General features: G+C 52.5%; 1 protein-coding gene across 8 annotated transcripts in view; it reads right to left on the bottom strand.

The window, feature by feature from the left end:
- Positions 1–18097, bottom strand: part of RGS3 (regulator of G protein signaling 3) — a 78433-nt gene that overhangs the window by 44754 nt on the left and 15582 nt on the right. For 6 of the 8 annotated variants that reach the window (XM_021300262.2, XM_013370185.3, XM_065036082.1 and 3 more), the window contains 8 exons: positions 17258–17348; positions 16323–16390; positions 12178–12259; positions 11407–11512; positions 10795–11134; positions 10515–10554; positions 6200–6390; positions 4642–4725 (listed from right to left, as the gene is read on the bottom strand). In XM_021300262.2, coding sequence (XP_021155937.2) covers positions 4642–4725; positions 6200–6390; positions 10515–10554; positions 10795–11134; positions 11407–11512; positions 12178–12259; positions 16323–16390; positions 17258–17348 — 1002 coding nt within the window. Of the gene's footprint in view, positions 1–4641; positions 4726–4833; positions 4874–6199; positions 6391–10514; positions 10555–10794; positions 11135–11406; positions 11513–12177; positions 12260–14565; positions 14765–16322; positions 16391–17257; positions 17349–18097 lie in introns of those variants that run through there. The other 2 variants (XM_005511780.3, XM_065036086.1) reach the window with 2 other exon arrangements.

Below are 18097 nucleotides of genomic sequence, written 5' to 3'. Positions count from 1 at the left end.
CCTGCTGTGCAAATTCATTTTTGTGGGATTTTTAATAAGCACAGAGCTACTAGAGTAGCTTTAATTGACAATGAAAGCAGGGAGTGTCTGTTTTTCTCTATATTATTTGGAAAATCCCCTCCTTGGCTCACAACAGACTGTTTACCTAGTGCCCACATTCATCCTCTACATTACTTCTGACCCTATTATTAATACAAAAACTAACGAAGTACAAACTGTACAATAAAGTTTCCTCCATGCCCATCTTGTTCCAAAAGGTACCTTTTCTGGGACATGTCTGGTGCCATCCTAAGTCCCTCAGCTTTAAAGAAGAGACATTCATGGATTTTGAGAATAACAAGTCAGCAAAGTGAAGGAGATCAAAGCACGATCAGCAAGTGGTCATGCTGGAAATGGAGGAAAGTGAAGACCTAATACACATGGAAGTTTAAAGGGTAGAAAAAAGATTAGAAGGATCAGCAGGAAATAAAATATCAATTCAAAAGCAAGTAGATTTAATTAGGGAATTATGGAAACAGAAACACAAAAAGAGTATTTGCAGGGAATTTAGAGAGTATATACAGAGTATTTATCAGGTGGGATGGATTAGGTGATCTCCAGAGGTCCCTTCAACGACAACCAGTCCAGGATTCTGTAACGTTGTGCTTTTATGGGAAGATGGGACTGATTGAGTTCAGGATGCAGAGAACATAAAAGTGCAGGCAGTGCAGGTTTTGTAAGAGCATCTGTTAGATGCGGCTTCCAGAAAGACTCTTGATTTCAGAGCAGCTCCACACAGTGTTTATAGAGGTTCCTCTGCTGATGGGAGAAGAAAAACAGGGTGTCCCTTCCACCTGCACAGCCAGAGCCTCAGAACAAGAGGAAACAGCCTCAAGTTGCGCCAGGGGAGGTTGAGGTTGGATTTAGGAACAATTTCTTCCCCAGAGGGCTGTGGGGCATTGGAACAGGCTGCCCAGGGCAGTGCTGGAGTCACCGTCCCTGGAGGGCTGGACAGACGGACATGAGGTTCTCAGGACATGGGGCAGTGCCAGGGGTGGGGGAACAGTTGGACTCGATGATCTTGAGGGGCTTTTCCAAGCAAAATGATTCTGTGATTCTATAAGAGCAGCCCAGCACCGTGAAGCCCAGGGAGGGCTGGAATGAGAAACCCGGAGCTCAGGTTGCCATCGCACCGCGGACAAGCTGCAACACGCCTCTAACAGCCCTTGGCAAACAGATCTGGTACTGACTGACTGTGAAAACTCGCAGGGCTCATAAAAGCAAAAGAGCAAACAAAAAAGAAAACACAGCACCTGAATTCATCCAGGCACGACAGAGAATCCACCAGAGTTGCTCCTTGGAGAACCAGAGTATCTTTGTGTGTTTCCCACAACTCATTTCCTACCCCAAAATCAGAAATAGAACAAGTGGCCTGACGAAAGGGCTCCTATGCAGACAGAGGGAGGCACACCAGTGTGAGCACCAGAGTGCCCGGGGCCACCGGGCCATTGTCACACAGACATTTGGAGGCGGGGATGGATTTTACAGTGGTAGAAAAGTGTTCACAGAAGCAACACTGATGTCTTGGACACTGTTCATCTGGGCGTGCTCTGCACCACGGCAAACAGCAAAGCCTCTTACACTCATAGATTTGACTAACTACAGAATATGACTGGAAAAACACTGTTACACAAGGAAGGGGAATGTTTAAAGTGTTTTCTAAAAGAAAACAAGGGCCAGGAGGGAAGGTGGAGAGTCGTGGGTCAGTGTGCTCCCCCAGGATCGGGAGATGAACACTGAGACTGCTGCAGAGCCCCAACGGCAGGGACAGGGAAGCGATAACCACACCTTGGAAAGCAAAATATCATCACTAAAATGTGAAAAGGTGCCCAGAAATTAAACCTTGCAGCCAAAGTACCCTCACATTCAATATTAAGAATAGTCACCTCTCCTCTTAAGCCCGTCCTCTCCTGCACCCATGCACCCCATTGGGGTCACAGCAGGAGTTTGCAATTGTCACCTGAAGTGAAGCACCAGTGACACAGGATGGGTCAGGGCAAACCTGAGAGGTGAGAAGGGAGCGAGCACGACCCCACACTGCAAAGGTACCTCAGGGCTTTGGGAAGTTGCCTCCGGGTACATTAGAAACAGACCAAAAAAGGACAAAGCCCGTGTTCGACACCTTTTGCACAATCGCCTGGATCACGCTGGTTCCTCTGGCACTCTGCAGGCGAGAAGGACTTCAGAAGATCATAAAAGCGGGAATTGCAAAGTCTAGACAGGATATGATTAAGGGCTGAATAAGGATTGCCCCAGAGGTGAGGTCAGGGAAAGGACAGATGCTGGCGAGCCTCCAGAGAGACAGGTTGATCCTTCAGGAGATGGGAGAGAGTTTGATTAGTGATGAGGACGCAGTGCCTGATGTGGGAACTGCCAAAGGGAAAAGATTCTGGGTTTAAAAAATAATAATAATAATTTTTAAAAAAAGAAAAAAAAAAACAAAACCAAACCACAAAACCAACCACCAAACAAACACACAAACCAAAACAGAAACAGGACCTCCATTTCTAGCCCCAGCACCCAGGCTCTCCTCTCTTGACCCACTTTGCCAAAGCAGAATAACATCCCCAAACCAGCCCTGCAAACCATGGGGCAGTGGTCCGGTTTGAGAGAGGCTGGATGGGATGCGCAGTGGGAAAACGGAAACAGCACACGGAGCAAGGAAGAAAGGACCGATCGGAAGCAAGAGCCGCTGTTCGGGCAGTGGAGAAGGCTGGAGAGGGAGTGAGCTGAGGTCCAGCAAGAAGAGAAGTCAGAGCCTGATGTACCAGGGGAAGCTCCACTGTGTCCAGGCCATTCTAGGTCCTGCTGGCTCTGGAATTTTAGGTTCTGTTATCTCAGGACCAAAGCAGACACTCCACTGGAGAGGAGGAGTCTCTGGCTTTCCAGAGAGACCTGCACCAGTCTCTTGAAGCTCTGCAGAGCCTGCAGTGACCCGGTGACACAGGGCAGGCATGAGAAAGCCCTTCCCCAGGGTCATGGTTCATGTCCTGGTGTTACTACCTGCAACATCAGCTCCCACAGAAGGGGGCTCAGCGCCACGCCGGGGTTCACACCAAGGGAAACACTCCTGCCTTCCCCATTCCCTGCTTTATTTGTTCTCTACGCTGAGTCACCACCTCTGGCCTTGTCCCTCTGCCAGGCTCACACAGACACCGCGGCCCCAGCGCACCGCTGCTCCCAAACGCTGTCTCATTCCTGGCCAGTTCCAGCTGGGAAATCCTCTTCCAGCCTCACGCTCATCCTTAGGGCATCGTAAGGAAGCAGAGCCCTTTCTGCAAGACGTCCCATCCTTCTGATCTGCCCAAAGCTGCATCTCTGAAATGGCCAATGTCGCTGTTTGGAGACAGAGCAGCACTTCTCCAAACACATCCCGAGGCTCTCCATCCTCTAAATATGAACACCCTGAACACACACATGCTCCACACAGCACTAATTATTCGTAATTACTGCACATTTGGCTGAGTCCTCTGAGTCTGAGCTGAAAGCAAACAGCTCCAAAACAGCCAGCAGAAGCATCCGACCTCACACTGGCCACCGCGTGTGAGCCACCGCAGCCCAGCTGTGCTGCACAGCCACGAGCTCACCTGCTCCTCACTCACACAGGTGCCCAGGAGCAGCAGAGAACAGCAGGACACACAGGGGAAGAGCTTGATTTATAAATCAGTGACAGGTTTCCTGATGGGTCATGCAATTTTTTGTATATTTAACAAAACAAATGTGACTGAAGTCAAAGCAAGGGATGAATTCCATGTTGAAAACCAGAGAGAGGATTCAGTTAACACAATCTTGTGCTGTTTTGTACAGGGCGGTGACATGACATGTCTCTGAAAGCGTCACCCAGAAACTAAAATGCGTCAACCAAAAATTCCTGTCTGGCTCTGTGAAGATGACGCGTTGTTCGTTCCAGCTAAATTCAATACCAAATCGTTCTGTACAGTGGTGAGATGCTCTGAAAATGCCTCAAAAGGAAGAGCAGAAACTCAACGCATGTGTGGGCTCCCCTAGTTGCCGCTCCCTGTCCCAGATTCCAGGGCTTTGCTGATTTTACAGTTGGGTGCAAGGGAAAGCAGCAGCAAATGTAATCAACACCTCGGCTCTGCCAGTTTGGGTGTTGAAAGGTGTCGCATACACAGGCACAGCATGGAGACAAAGCTTAGTTCCTTCCCCAGATTTTTAACAGCTCTGTGATAACATTACAGAAAAGAAGCTGAAAAAGAGGAATTTGGACATGTGACCTGGTGCAGGAACTAAGTTTCTGAAAACCCCCGTAACAAGTTCTCGGTCTAGTTCTCTAACCTCCACAAAATATTCTTGAACTCCGTCTTTCCCAGCCTGCCCGTGGCCTCAGCTGCTGGGCTGTAACCGGCAAGGATTTGCCATGCGCAGCTGCTGCTTTGTGAGCAGGAAGGAAGAGGAAAAAAGGGGATTTCTAGCAGAGAAGAGTTTTGATATTTAGTTTATCCCATTATAAACTAACAACTTTTTCTAAATATCATATTAATATAAGTATTGCAAAATAAAACATTCCCCTTCTCAATCAACTATACAGGACTGCAGAAGAGGGTGTTTAGGAGGCTCAGAGAGCACAGAAAGTCTTACCTGCATAGTCCGGCTTCTGCTCTCGTGAAGCAGCAGCTCCTCTGACAGAAGCAGAGTCCGGGCTGGGTTGCAAAGATCAAGGGGCTACATTTGAAATGGAAAAAAAAAGAGAAAAAGAAAGAAACAGTCAGACCTTCCACTGGAAGCGTGGTTTGCGGTTCACCAGAACAACTTTCCACCCACCAAACCCACTTTGTCCTCCCTTGAAGGTGTAACTTGCTGAGGGAGAGGCCGCCCCGCACTGCGCTCGGAGGGACGGAAAGCTGCAGTCCAGCCCCACGGCACAAAGTGAGTCTCACGCTTCACACCCACGTCAGCCCCAGCTATAAAAAGACAATCCGCCGCTCGCCTCTTTGCACGTTAACTGTTCTGCACAGCGTGGGCTTCATTATGGGCGCTTTTTAGCAGGAAATACAACCACAGCAGTGGCACGGCAGGTTCTCACGTCCCTCAGACAAGAGTATTTGCTGCATTATTTTATGGATTATTCTCACAGTAAGTTACAGCAACTTTAAGGCAGCTGCCCTTTCTCATGCCACGCTGCACGCTCAGCTCCCAGTCAGCACCTTCTCTAACGGTGAGATTCAGTATCAGTGCAGTTCAGATAAGGGAGACCTTCTGATCTCTGAACTGCCTGAAAGGAGCTTGGAGCCAGGGGGGTCGGGCTCTGCTCCCCAGGAACAAGCGCCAGGAGCAGAGGAAACGGCCTCAAGTTGCGCCAGGGGAGGTTGAGGTTGGATCTGGGGAACAATTTCTTCCCCAAAGGGCTGTGGGGCATTGGAACAGGCTGCCCAGGGCAGTGCTGGAGTCACCAGTCCTGGAGGGCTGGACAGACGGACATGAGGTTCCCAGGACATGGAGCAGTGCCAGGGGTGGGGGAACAGTTGGACTCAATGATCTTGAGGGTCTCTTCCAAACAAAATGATTCTACAGTGTTATGGCTGCAGAACAAACCCTGTAAAACCAGCCCAGGATGATCCTCCCGAGCAGCATGGCCAGCAAACACCTGAGGGCACCTGCACAGGGCCTTGCAGTGTTAGCGCAAAGCATAAAAACCAGCTCCTGAGGTGCCAGAAACTCCACCCAAATACAAATTTGGGGAGTAGAAGGACAGAAGTGCCAGTTGGGTCCCTACCAAAAAGCAAATTGGCTGGTGAATGCACTGGTGCCAGTGTGAACGGCCACCCAGGTGCTGTTGGGGAGGACATAAGGCATGTCCCCCAGCCTCATGTTTGTCCCCAGGTCGTCTGGCTGAGGACAGAGTGACAGACATGGATCATGGGTTTGGGTCCAAAGGAAATCACCAGTCCAAGCTGACACGAGTACCGAGGATGGATGGTTCCAGAGCCCCAGGGATGGTGTTCATCAGTCATGTACTTAAATATAAAGAATCAGGTGAGGTTTTCTGCCATTCTGGCCGTATGAAGCACAAAAGGGAAGACACAGAGGTAGTTAGAGCTACTACCACTAAATTCAGGGCTACATTTTAAGAAAGAAGTGGGGAGTGAGAACATTCTGTGTCAGACCATTACTGCTTTGGATCCTTGTCTGTACTCACCTGAACAAAGACAGGGAACACCAGCACTTTGGGAGCCAGCGTCACGTAGGTGCCGTAGCTGGAGTGCGGGATGTGCGGTCTCACGATGGTGAGGTTCTGGTAGTTCCCGTAGCTCTTCATCGTCTGCACAGTCTTCATCAGCCTGGATTTTCTCCCAGACCCCACGTGTGATTTCCCTTTACACGCATTTCCTGGGTGGGCAGAGGAAGCAGGAAGAAATGCAGAATGAGGAGAGAGCTCCCGCAGAGCTGCTGCGCTCCGGGCCCACAGAGCCCGAGGGGAGCAGCCGGAGCCGAGCGCTGCAGGGACACCCAGCACTCTGCTATCAAAACTTCCCAGAGAGTCAGGAAATAACACCAACAACTTCATTTTTTGTAACGCAAAGCAAGATGTCCCTTGACACTTCTGCACACTCAAGAGCTACTCGCTTGCCGGACCAAGGACTGAGCTGGATCACACCAGCAGCACAACAACATTTATTTACGTACAAACAACAAGCCAAGGAAGCCACCGCAAGCACAGCTGCTGGCCAGCACATCTGCCTGGATGGGTGCATGCTGCCTTCCATGCCATTTCTGAATACAGTGGTGTGGAGGAAGAGATGTGGTGCTATTATACACACCTCCCCGTGCAGTACTAGGAAATAAGAAATAGAGAACAACCCCAAACATGACTTTAAATGGTCATTCTTGTATCACAGGAGCACCAAGGAGGTTCCCACCATTGGGGAACACCTGCCTGTGGCACCAAGCCCTGACCCTTCCCTTTCCAAGGAGGGGAAAACCATCTGGGACTTACTCAGGGTAGGGAAAAAAACCACTGGAAATTTAAAGCTTGGGACATTTTTATCCACACAAGTCCAGCCTGCTCTGGATTCTGGGCATGGGAGTTAGCAAAGTATGGGAATTTCACATCATGCGGTGCTGGGTGGTAGGTTAATCAGAGTTTTTAGGAGATACTAAGATTGGAGGTGTTGGAGAAAAGGACAAAAGTGATAAACATATTCCTGCACACAGGACGAATCTGTGCCTTTCCAAGTCGCTGCCAGGGATGTGATGGTTACTCAGACACAGGGGTGTATTTCTCAAGGATGACCTCATTCTGCATGAGGCTGGCACAACATCATCCGCTGCTTCCCAGAATTACATTTCAGTGCTGGACTAAGTCCGAGCAGCCTCACTGGTTTTCTGCTCTGTCCCTCCCCACGGCAGAAAGCCGTGATCCTCGTTCAGAGGAGGGATGACACCAGAGCTTTGCTTTACTCACTGCTGCCACCTCAGCCGGCCAAGCAGAGCTGGGACTTTCCCCAGTGAGCCAACAGCAGCTCCTGTGGCCGCTCCACACCGGCCAGCCTGCACCGCTGGAGGCCAGGGGACATCAGGCAAACCAGCCCCAGAGTCTCTAATGTAACTGTTAATCCTGTGTTTAAAAGCATAATTGATAATTATTGATAATCATCATTTTTCCCCGGTAGCTGCTGTGTAGGTGAGTGAGTTTTGGCCACCCTTGATGTCCCAGGCCCACGGTGCTCGTCTCTCCTGCCACACACAAACTCCCATCCCAGCAGCAGGACCTGCCAGGCTGGGGACAGAAGGTGGGACAGGTTCATTTTCCCCAGGAGCCCCCAACCCCAGCCCCTGTCCTGATGGGCACCAGCAACCTGGGCTCTGTCCTACATCCTGCAGGCAACAACTCCAACGGGTACTGAGCGTGTCTCTAACAACAAATTCATCCCTCCTTCAAAAGAAGCCCCACTGAAAAACTGAAGTGTTTTCTCCCTCCGCCTTGAAGTCAATGAACAAGAAATGAATCAGCACTGGTGTGGCCAGCAGGCCCAGGGCAGTGACTCTCCCCCACACTGAGCACTGGGGAGGCCAAACCTCTAATCCTGGGGTCACTTTTGGGCGCCTCATGCCAAGAAAGGCCTTGAGGTGCTGGAGCGAGTTGAGAGAAGGGAACGGAGCTGGTGAGGGGCTGGAGCACAAGTGTGATGGAGCGGCTGAGGGACCTGGGGGGTTCAGCTGGAGAACAGGAGCTGAGGGGAGACCTTCTCAGTCCCTGAAGTGCTTGAACAGATGGAGATGAGGTTCTCAGGGACATGAGTTAGTGCCAGGGGTGGGTTAATGGTTGGACTTGATCTTGAGGGTCTCTTCCAAGCAAAATGATTCTGTGATTCTAACCAAACCAGCTTGGGTCCAGTGGGCAGGACTCTCCACTTGGATTTTAATGCATCCAGGTGAGAAACTGGAGCATTAGCCCAGGATCCTCCTGCACAGCAACATCTCAGGAACACACATGAGCAAACCCTCCTGCAGCCCGGGCATTCCTGCTCCCCCCACAGCCTTTGCACTGTAACGGGTCCACACAGCCTTCCCACGCAGGAACCAGCCAAAACACTCCTGACCATGGCTCAGAGCAGATAAGGTCTCATCCAAAGCAAACATACAAACCTACCCAACATTACATATTCCATTAAGTATTAGGAAATAGCACATTTACTTTCAGATAAGTGCTGGCAGAGCCAGACCGAGCTCTGTTGGCAACGCAGAGCTGCTGTTTACCGCCGGTCTAACAGCCTGCCTCTGCAAAGCAGGGGGGCCTCCTGAAATAAAATGTTTCCGCCCCTAAGTGTAATAATCCTGATATTTTCTCTTTTCCCTTTCTCATGGTTGCACTGCCAGATAAAATCAAAACATGAGTGACAGCTCAACAAAGGACAGATACAATCTGTCGGAGCTGTTCGGGTTCTGCTTTTCTTCTTGTCCCTAAATCACCTCATTTTATCAGAGGAATTCATCACTTGCACGAGGCCTGTTTGCTGCACACTGGCACGGAAACGCACCGAGCCTGCCCGAAGTGTCACTGTGTGACGGGAGGTCAGCTCTGCATCGCCACGCTTAATCACCGCTCAGGTTAATGAGTGCATTCTTCCCTCTGAAGACTGAATATTAAAACACTGAAAACAGTCACTAAGAATTGTCATGGGAAGAAGCCAGAACCTTTCAAATTCCACCCTGCTGCAAGAACAAATCCCTATGGCGCAGCTCATCTTTTCACAGGAGCCAAGAACAGCAGGAAGGAGTTGCAATTATCCATGGTACAAAACATCCCCGGCAGTTGAGCTGCGGAAAACTCTTGTGTCCACAGGGCTCCAGCGCTGGGAGCATCCGAGGCACGGGGGCCTCTGACCCACACTGTTCCCTCCCGCTCTCGGCATTCGCGCCGTGGCTTCGCCTGCCCCACACTTGACCTTCTGTGGACACTGTCCCACCTTTGCAGGCAGCACAAGATTTTCTAGCTGGGAATTGTGCTGATAGCTCTGCCCGCATCAAGGAGGGACTGCTGAGCTAAAGACACTTCCGCAAGACCAGGCCCGGGACATACACACACAGCTCGTCCTAAGGGTGTCCCAGCAGAGCAGGGTGCCCACGGGGTCTCCCAAAGCACCGATGAACTGGCAAGAAGGGGTTGTGCATGGAGCTGGGTGTGCTGGAAATTGTAACTGCAAGTTCAACAGTACCCAGTGAACACCCCAGGGAGCATCTCAGTGTTCCTGGGTTGTGTCTGTCCCCAGTTTCCCACTGGAAATGACAGTCACCTGGTGATATCTGTTCAGGGAGAGCTTGTGTCAGTCTCTCTTTCAGGCCAGGATTTACCGGTGCCCTGGCACACGCCTCACCCCACTCCTCCTGCAAACCATCCATACATGGTTCTCCAGGAACACCGAGCTGCAGAAAATTAGTTTATGCTTCAAAGGGGTTTTGAGGACAGCTGGTCCAGAGACAGTCAGAGACCGGGAAATGAGTATTCCCAAACCTGGCACTTCAACCCGCACTGATGTCTGTACAAATCTGAGTCGTGCCCATCCTCACTCCCTCGGTAATCAAACTCAAAGCAGGGACCATACAATTAGCACCCCCAGCATGAGGCGTGAAAAGCTGAACACGTCACAGAGAGGCCCCAGACACATCTGGGCAATAGCCACATCAATAATGCTCAGCCCTGTCACACTTTGTGCTTTCATCAAGTCCCTGGTGGGGTGTCCCTGCTCCCCCAGACCTGCTCACCAGGAGGCTCAGCCAGGACACCAGCAGCTGTGCTCTGCTCTGGGTTGTGGAGCAGGGTTCTCACTTCTATGTTTGACACAGAAAGTCGGAAGATTATACCACCCAAAAGCCCCAGAGTTCTGCCACTGTCCTTAAAGTGTGAGGAACTCCATTGCAGGCCTAAAGACAAGGATTCGTGAGTTCTAAAAAAAACATGTTCAGCTCTGTGAGGTGCTCCGAGCTGTGTTTTCAGCAGATCAACAACTTACCCCCGGTAGTGTTGTTCTCCTGATAGACAGGCCTCAGCAGCTGTAAGACACAACCCAGACAGGACACAGTCACCTGAGACAGACTTTCCAACAATCAACTGCAAATTTTGGCATGCCACCGCTAGCAAAGCCCAAGCACTCCAGAGAAGTAAAAATCATTTTTGCTCTATATATAGAGATGAGCTCAATAAGGCTGAAGCACAGGCCAAGAGAGGATGCAGGCAGCAGAACCAACAGCCACCCGCACTAATGTGAGCACAGGGTTGGAGACCGGCCCTACCTGGCTCCCGGGGTTCAACGGCGCCAAGATGATGTAGTTCTGGTCTGCAGCAGAGGGCACCCGTGACAGGGCCGGCATGGTGTTCTGGCCAAGCTTGCCGATCTCTGTGTACCTCTCCCAGCCGTTCAGCATCAGCCCATCGCTCCCATCATACAGAACATGGCAGCTCCGGCGCTGCTCGGGCCGCGGGGGCACGGTGCTGTTCTTCTCCCGCTTGTTGGGCGGTGACTGGAGGTCGTAGGCAGACTTGCAGGACGATCTGCGGATCATGCCTTCGTGCCCTGACTTGACCTGCGGGACGAGCCTCCAGACCAGCAGGATGATCTCGGTGGGACAGTTCCTGAAAGACGCAGCACGGGGCAAGTCAGAGATGGAGTAGAAGGGAACACAGCACCCACATTGTTCAGCCATAAGACCTGCACTCCTTCCTCCCTCTAACACCTCTGACCCTCTCCTGCCCTCCCCAGCCCTTTCTTCTACTCCAGAGAATCCTTTCCCAGTCTCCTGCATCCCTGAAATCCTTCCCGTAGCCACCCAAAGCTGCTGCTGCCCTGGGCTCCCTCAGACCATCTCTCCCAGAGCCCTGCGCTGATGCTTTGGGTGAACACTCACCGGATTTCGTGTGCCAGCTCCACACATTTCCAGTGCTCCACAGGCTGCTCATTCAGCTGCAGCACCGTGTCGAGCTGCTGCAGACCTGCCTTTTCTGCTGGGCCACCTGCGGAAAGAAGAGACAAATGCCAGTCAACTGCTGAGAGTACAAGGGGGAGGAGAAGCCCCAGGGCCAGGAGACACCAGAATAGCTCCAAAGCTTGCACCACTCACTCCTCCAAAGCCAGTCTGTTTCCTCTGACATCCACACGTGGAAGTCAAGTGGGGCCAGCTAGCCTGGAGCTTCACTTTCCAACATGCACAGACAGCGCCTGTGACAAAGCCATGAACGCTCTCTCAGAGCTATTGCAGGAACCTCCCGTGTTTCCCGGTGTGCGGTGCACCAGGTCACACAGACACCAAGTCCCTCCTGCAGGTCCACACCAACAGGATCTACTCAGGCCATTGAGGGCTCCTGTGATGCTTCTCCTCGCTGTGTCCCTGTCTGACACAGCCCATGGATGCTTTCCAGAGGTCTCCCATCCATAGGAGTCCCAGGCAACAAGATCTCTGCAAATTGCTGCCAAAAACTGCAAAAACAGTGACACAGTGCTAACCCAGAGGCCTCTGACCTCATCAGAGGCAGCAGAGAATTCATTAAGTGAAGTTTCTTGGAGGTAACCGGAGTCCTAAAAGGTGTGGGAGTTTCTGAATCACAACATGCATTGAGATGCAAAAGGAACAGGGTCACTCACTCAAACCAAGAGGGATAAAAACAATCTGATCTCTTACCGGAGTCCACAGCCTGCACACGGACTGGGGAGTCGCAGCAGATTGTGAAGCCAAAGCCATCGCTTCCTCGAGGGATCGTAATCTGGAGAGAGAGACAGCGGAGTCAGGCTGCTCAGTGGGAAAGCAGCCGCTGTGTGCGAGCAGTGAGCATCCCCCATCGCCCCTGCGAACGCAGACACACGGCACTTCTAGACACGGTCACAGAGCGCAAAGGAACCATCACCATGAACCCCACAGACAACAGGTCTCTGCTGCGGCCAAAGCGGGGTGGAAAGGGGGCTAAAAAGCAACGTGAAATGGAGCCGAGGATCAACAGAGAGGAATTCCGCAAAACGAGCGTTTATTGAGCATACACAAGCCTCCAATTGCAATTCTTGCAAATATAAGAAAAGGTCTGATAAGCCATTAGAAACAAAAACTTAAACCTGGCAGTCTGGCTCTGACACTGATTTCTAACACGGTTTCTCTAAGCAATTCTCTTAAACATTTCCTTTCACAGCAGCTCTCCTGTGCTCCGGTGAAGCTGCGAGGACCCGCGCGCTCCGGTCTGCCCGGCAGCTGTGCGCATCACCCCTCAGCTGGGCTGAGCGCGTTCCCCTTGCTGAGTTCGGAGAGGATGGATGCTGTGTTGATTTAGGCTCATTTCTCCTCCTGATTCGTGAAGCATTTGGCTTATTAATAAAATGATGTTTATTTTTTGATGTTGGCTTCCAGCAGCAGCTCAGCATGACAGTTCTTGTAAATACCTGATTATTCCCCCAAGAGATTTGTCAAGATCCTTGTTTTACTGGCAGAGAAATGAAAAAAGAAAATCCAACATCTGACCTGTATTATTTTGAGAACAGAAAGAAGATGAGGAATTCAGCAGAAGCTGCCAAAGAGGAGAAGTGGTTCCTCGTTCCTCTGCCACGGGAGGGCAAACGCAGCAAGCTTTCATTTCTCTGCACCTTGACCCCGCTCGATTGCTCAGCATAAAATCAGGCTGAGAAAGAGAAACTGCCTTTCCTTGGAAGGATCAGAAAGCAGCTTCAGTCCCACTACATTCAATATAGTTGTTGGGCATTGGAACAGGCTGCCCAGGGCAGTGCTGGAGTCACCATCCCTGGAGGGTTGGACAGACGGACATGAGGTTCTCAGGGACATGGGGCAGTGCCGGGGTGGGGGAACGGTTGGACTCAACGATCTTGAGGGTCTCTTCCAACCAAAATGATTCTATAAAGCACAGTGGACCCGAGTCCAGAAGTGTCACCAGTGGCACCTCGGAGCCAGCCCAGCATCTCTGCCACCACGGAGACTCCCTGGTCCCTTCCCAGCCCACAGCTCCCCCACACCCAGAGCTCTCTCACTCCTCTTCCCCAAGCTGGCTGGCTCCTGTCTGCCACCAGAGACACCTTCCCCTGCCACTAAATATCAGCTTCTGGCTGCTGACGGTTCCCTTCCCTCAGCTCCCACCACAGGGAGCTGAACATCCTTTTTTGCCACTGGGCATGAAAGAAACACAAGAACCTGACATATGGGTGGCAGATGGTGTGAGACTCCAGCATGGCGGAGGCTCACTGTGCCCATAACTTTGTCAAAAAATGCAGAAGAAATGGTCAAAATAGAGAACTGAGGAGGTCTAAGGCACAAATCGCAGTCAGTTGGCGCTAATACAAAGCAGAGCAGCATTCCTGCACAGGACGGTCACCGCAGCCCTGAGGAGAAGAGGGCAGTTTCAGTTCAGCTGGTTCTTGGTGCAGTTCCCAGTGCACACTGTCCCTGCAGCAGCTTTAGCAGACGCTAGAGATGAGCACAGGAGCACAGAGAAAAGCCGAACACGAGCCGAGAGCCCAAATCTAAACCGAGGAGGGAAATTTGTGTTCAAAAGTGCAGGAGACTGGGACCTGCCCAAGCAAAACCAGCGCCCATCAGCACACTGAGTGGGGCCAAGAGAACTTGCATCGGCTTTGATAGAGCACAGCGGCCGTCGGTTGTGACCGGCCTCAAGCAACACCTGATTCCCAAATACATTCACATTAAAACAACTTTAAAAAGAGATAGTAGCAACCTGCCTCTCCTCTAACGAGTGGTAAATTGAGACAACGCCTTGCAGTTTTCATCATCAAGACGCTCCGCTCAAGCTACACAGTAAATTCTCCCTTCTATTCCCATCTACACCCTGCAGCACCAGGCAGAGATCAGCCAGGAACACCTATCTGGAGATGCTTTCCTTATATTCCAAATATTATCATCTACAAATCATAATGAAAGCAAATTAAAACCCTAGAAACTGAACACACACAGCCCCAAAATGGTAAGAAAGCCCACAGACACTCAAAACTTAACCCAGCCTTGCAGCGATCCACACACATGCTGGCACAGGGGTTGTTTTCCACGGGAGATACAGACCTGCCTGTATCTCCGCTCCGAGCACACCTTGCAGAGTCCATTGAAGCGGTTCATGGCTGGAAAACCCTAAACTCGCCGTTAGCCCATGAAAGCCCCGTCTCCCGAAGCAGCCGTGATCCCGATCTCCTCGTATCACACGAGTGTGGAACAAACCCCAGTCAAACTGGCATGACCGCCCATGGGAACCCAGCTCCACAGAAGAATGGCAGGAAACCACCTTTCACCTCCCCGGCCCCTGTCTGTGCCGTATGCCGCTCTACGATAAGCCAGAGGGCTTCCTGAGAACCCTGACAGACAAGGAAGAGAGAGAGTTTTTATATTAAAATTCCTGTCAACTATTTAGTATTCCCTAGTCCCTGCTCTGTTGATGTGGCTTTTGTTCCCGCGGCATTCTTCAGCCACACGGAGCACTTTGTTATTGCAACGTTCTCACAAACACTGTGAGGATGTTTAAGCGGCGTTTCACAGGCACCGGCTGTGCAAGCTTCACTTCATTAAAAAGACGCCTGCACTCATTACGCTCATAAAGGGTAAGAGAGATTTTAAAAAAAGAAAAAGCAGAGTTTGTTTTTGAAAGCACAGACCCAGAGGATACGCGCATCCCGGCGCTTTGTGCTCACAAAGTCACAGAGCGGGGAAGCTGAGAGGTCAACTGAATTGCACCCGTGGTGTAATTTTGGAATGAAAGACAAACTCTTAACCCAGCCAGCAACAGGGCCAAAAGCAGGACTCGGCGCGTCCGCACCGTGCAGCCCCGGCTGCCAGCGCTGTGGCAAAACCCCTTGGAGATGAGGTTGCAATGCAGAAGAAAGTACCTTCCACACTCCAGCACGGGGATGGAAAAGAGAGGAAAGGCTCAAGGGAACCCAAAGCCCAGGCTCCCTCACACGGCAGAGCGGGTGGCAGGGCCAGGGGAGCTGGGGACGAGCGTGGGGAGCCCCAGTGCTCCCGCGGGACCCGGCGGGGTGGTGGGGCCGGCCAGGGCTGCTCCGCACGGTCCCCGCCTGCCGCAGCGCCGGGCCGGGGCTGGAAGGAGGATCCGTCTTCCTTCCCAGCCACCATCTTTCAAGTCTGTGGCGACTGTCGGAGAGGAAGGGAGGAGAGGGGCGCTGGCTTTGTTTGTCTTGCTCAATTCTACACTTTAAAACAAATAACTGAAAATGCAGCTGAGGGAAGCAGCAAAGCGGAATTCGGCACAGATAAATCACGGGGCCGGCTGAGCCCCATTTCCGATGCAGGCCATGTGTTTGTGTTCCCATTTCCCACCCTCGCCTTTCCCATAAATCACTGAAGCTCCACTATGGGCCTTTTTCTTCCCAGAGCAAAGGGCCCTGGAAGGAGGAGGGGAGCAGACGCACCCGTCCATGGAGACACTGAGCCGGCCAGGACTGATGCTGTGCGGCAGGCAGCCGGCCAGCCCCGTCCCCATCACGTCCAGTCCCCATCGCTCCCAGCCAACAGCTGCTGCTTTGTCTCTGTGGCAATACACTACAAAAACAGGTGGGCCCCGAATGGCAAGGGGGAGTGAGTTGGGGTTACTACCCACATCACCCACCTCCATTATTTGGTCCTTGATGAGAATAACTAATTGCCTATAAAAGCCACGGTGTTGATAAGGAGACTGACACAGCTCCCACCTCAGCATCACCCGCACCAACACTCTGTCCCTCAGCTCGTTTGAAACCCCTGCATGCTGCCAGCCAGCCCCCGACCCCACGTCTCCGCAGCCTGGTGGGTCCCAGCCCTGTCACACCCACCTTCAGCTGCTCCGTGCTCACAGCATCCCCGCTCTCCTGCGCTGCACCCTGGCTCCCCGGCACCATCTCTGGAAGATAAATAAAGTGGTAAAGGCCATATGAGCCCAACAGCATATCTTCTGACAACCCCTCTCCCCCCAGACTGCATCTACACACTATATATGAGATCCTTCCATGGCATGGGCACATCTCTTCCAGGCTGCAGGTGGCTGCACACCTGGGCCAGGCACCACTGTCCCACCCTGCTCTGTGCCAGCCTGGAACACAGGAGGTTCCACTTAAATACAAGAAGCAACTTCTTCATGGTGAGGGTGGCAGAGCCTGGCCCAGGCTGCCCAGGGGGGTTGTGGAGTCTCCTTCTGTGCAGACATTCCAACCCGCCTGGACACCTTCCTGTGTAACCTCATCTGGGTGTTCCTGCTCCATGGGGGGATTGCACTGGATGAGCTTTCCAGGTCCCTTCCAACCCCTGACATTCTGGGACTCTGTCCTCCTCACCCTGGCAGCACAGCAAGGAGACCAGGGAAGGAGGAGCAGTTCCCACCATCCTGCACAGACCCCAGGAGCCAGAGTCCGGCTGCGGGATCAGCCCTGGGTCTGAGAGGCAGGAGTCAGCACAGTGAAAGGCCCAGCAAGAGGGAGAGACGTGGCTGCAAAAGCTGGGGTGCACCCAGAGCCCCAGACAGCCACAGGTGAGCAGTAGCGAGGGCTGAAGGGCAGAGCCCAGTGCCTGGGCAGCGTCCACTGAACTGGCCAGGATCTCCCCGACGCTGATCCTTTGGGACCCCGGTGCTGTCGCAGGGGTGGAAAGTGCTTACAGGGCAGAGCTGCCTCGTGCTGGGGGCTGCTCCCCACCAGCACAGGGGCCGACACGAGGTAACTCCTCATCTAAACCTTGCCAGCTCTCCCTGGGACATGCCAGGGGACACACACACCTCTGCTTTGCTTCAGCCGCCGCGTGGCCACCTTCAGGTGCTTGGTCCTGCCCAGGTCCTCCCCGAGGAGGTAGTACCAGCCGCTGATCTCCTGCGTGGGAGGAAAGCAGCTGTGGATGGAGGGGCAGATCCTCACCCCCATTTAAGCCAGTCTGGTTGCCCATAACCCCATTGCAGGAGCTGCCCCAGGCCCATATGTAGAGGCTGCCCAGATGCGTTTGCACACAGAGGCACAGCCTGGAGTCCTTCTCTTGGGATACGGCACCAGCTAAAATGCCATCCCCCCTGCAAGGAGGGACCAAGATCCACTGAAGTAACAAGCTTCTAGATTTTTAGAGAAATACAAGGTGCAGAAAAACAGCCAGTCTCCAGTAAAACTGCCCATACTGTGTCTGAGCAGCTGGCAGTCTCGCAGGGGGACACAGCTCCAGCCTCATCCCCAGAGGAGTGCACCCAAACCAGCCTCCAGCAGTGCTGGGTGCTCCTCAGGGGCTCCCCTTGCCCTGTCCCACACCCATGGGCCAGGACAGCGCAGGGGACAGAGGTGACCTGGGCCATCCCTCGCCTCCCTCCCAGGCAGCTGCCATGATCTCCCCACGCTCCCCAGGCAGCTGACAGGAGCTGGGGGGACCAACCACCTGGACCCAGACCAGGAGTCAGCTGGGGCTGCAGGAACCATGTTCCCAGAGGCCAGAGGAAAAGACCCACTTTAAAATGAGTGTTTTAAATCCACAGTGAGGAAACTGAGGAGAGGGAAGGATACTCCAGCAGCATCACACAGCACCCAGGAAACAGGGCCAGCTCATCTCAGCCGCAGCTGAGGTCCCACACACCCCCAGC

This window comes from Columba livia, chromosome 19 (genome assembly GCF_036013475.1).
Source record: "Columba livia isolate bColLiv1 breed racing homer chromosome 19, bColLiv1.pat.W.v2, whole genome shotgun sequence".
Lineage (NCBI taxonomy): Eukaryota > Metazoa > Chordata > Aves > Columbiformes > Columbidae > Columba > Columba livia.
This window is presented reverse-complemented; position numbering and strand designations above follow the sequence as displayed.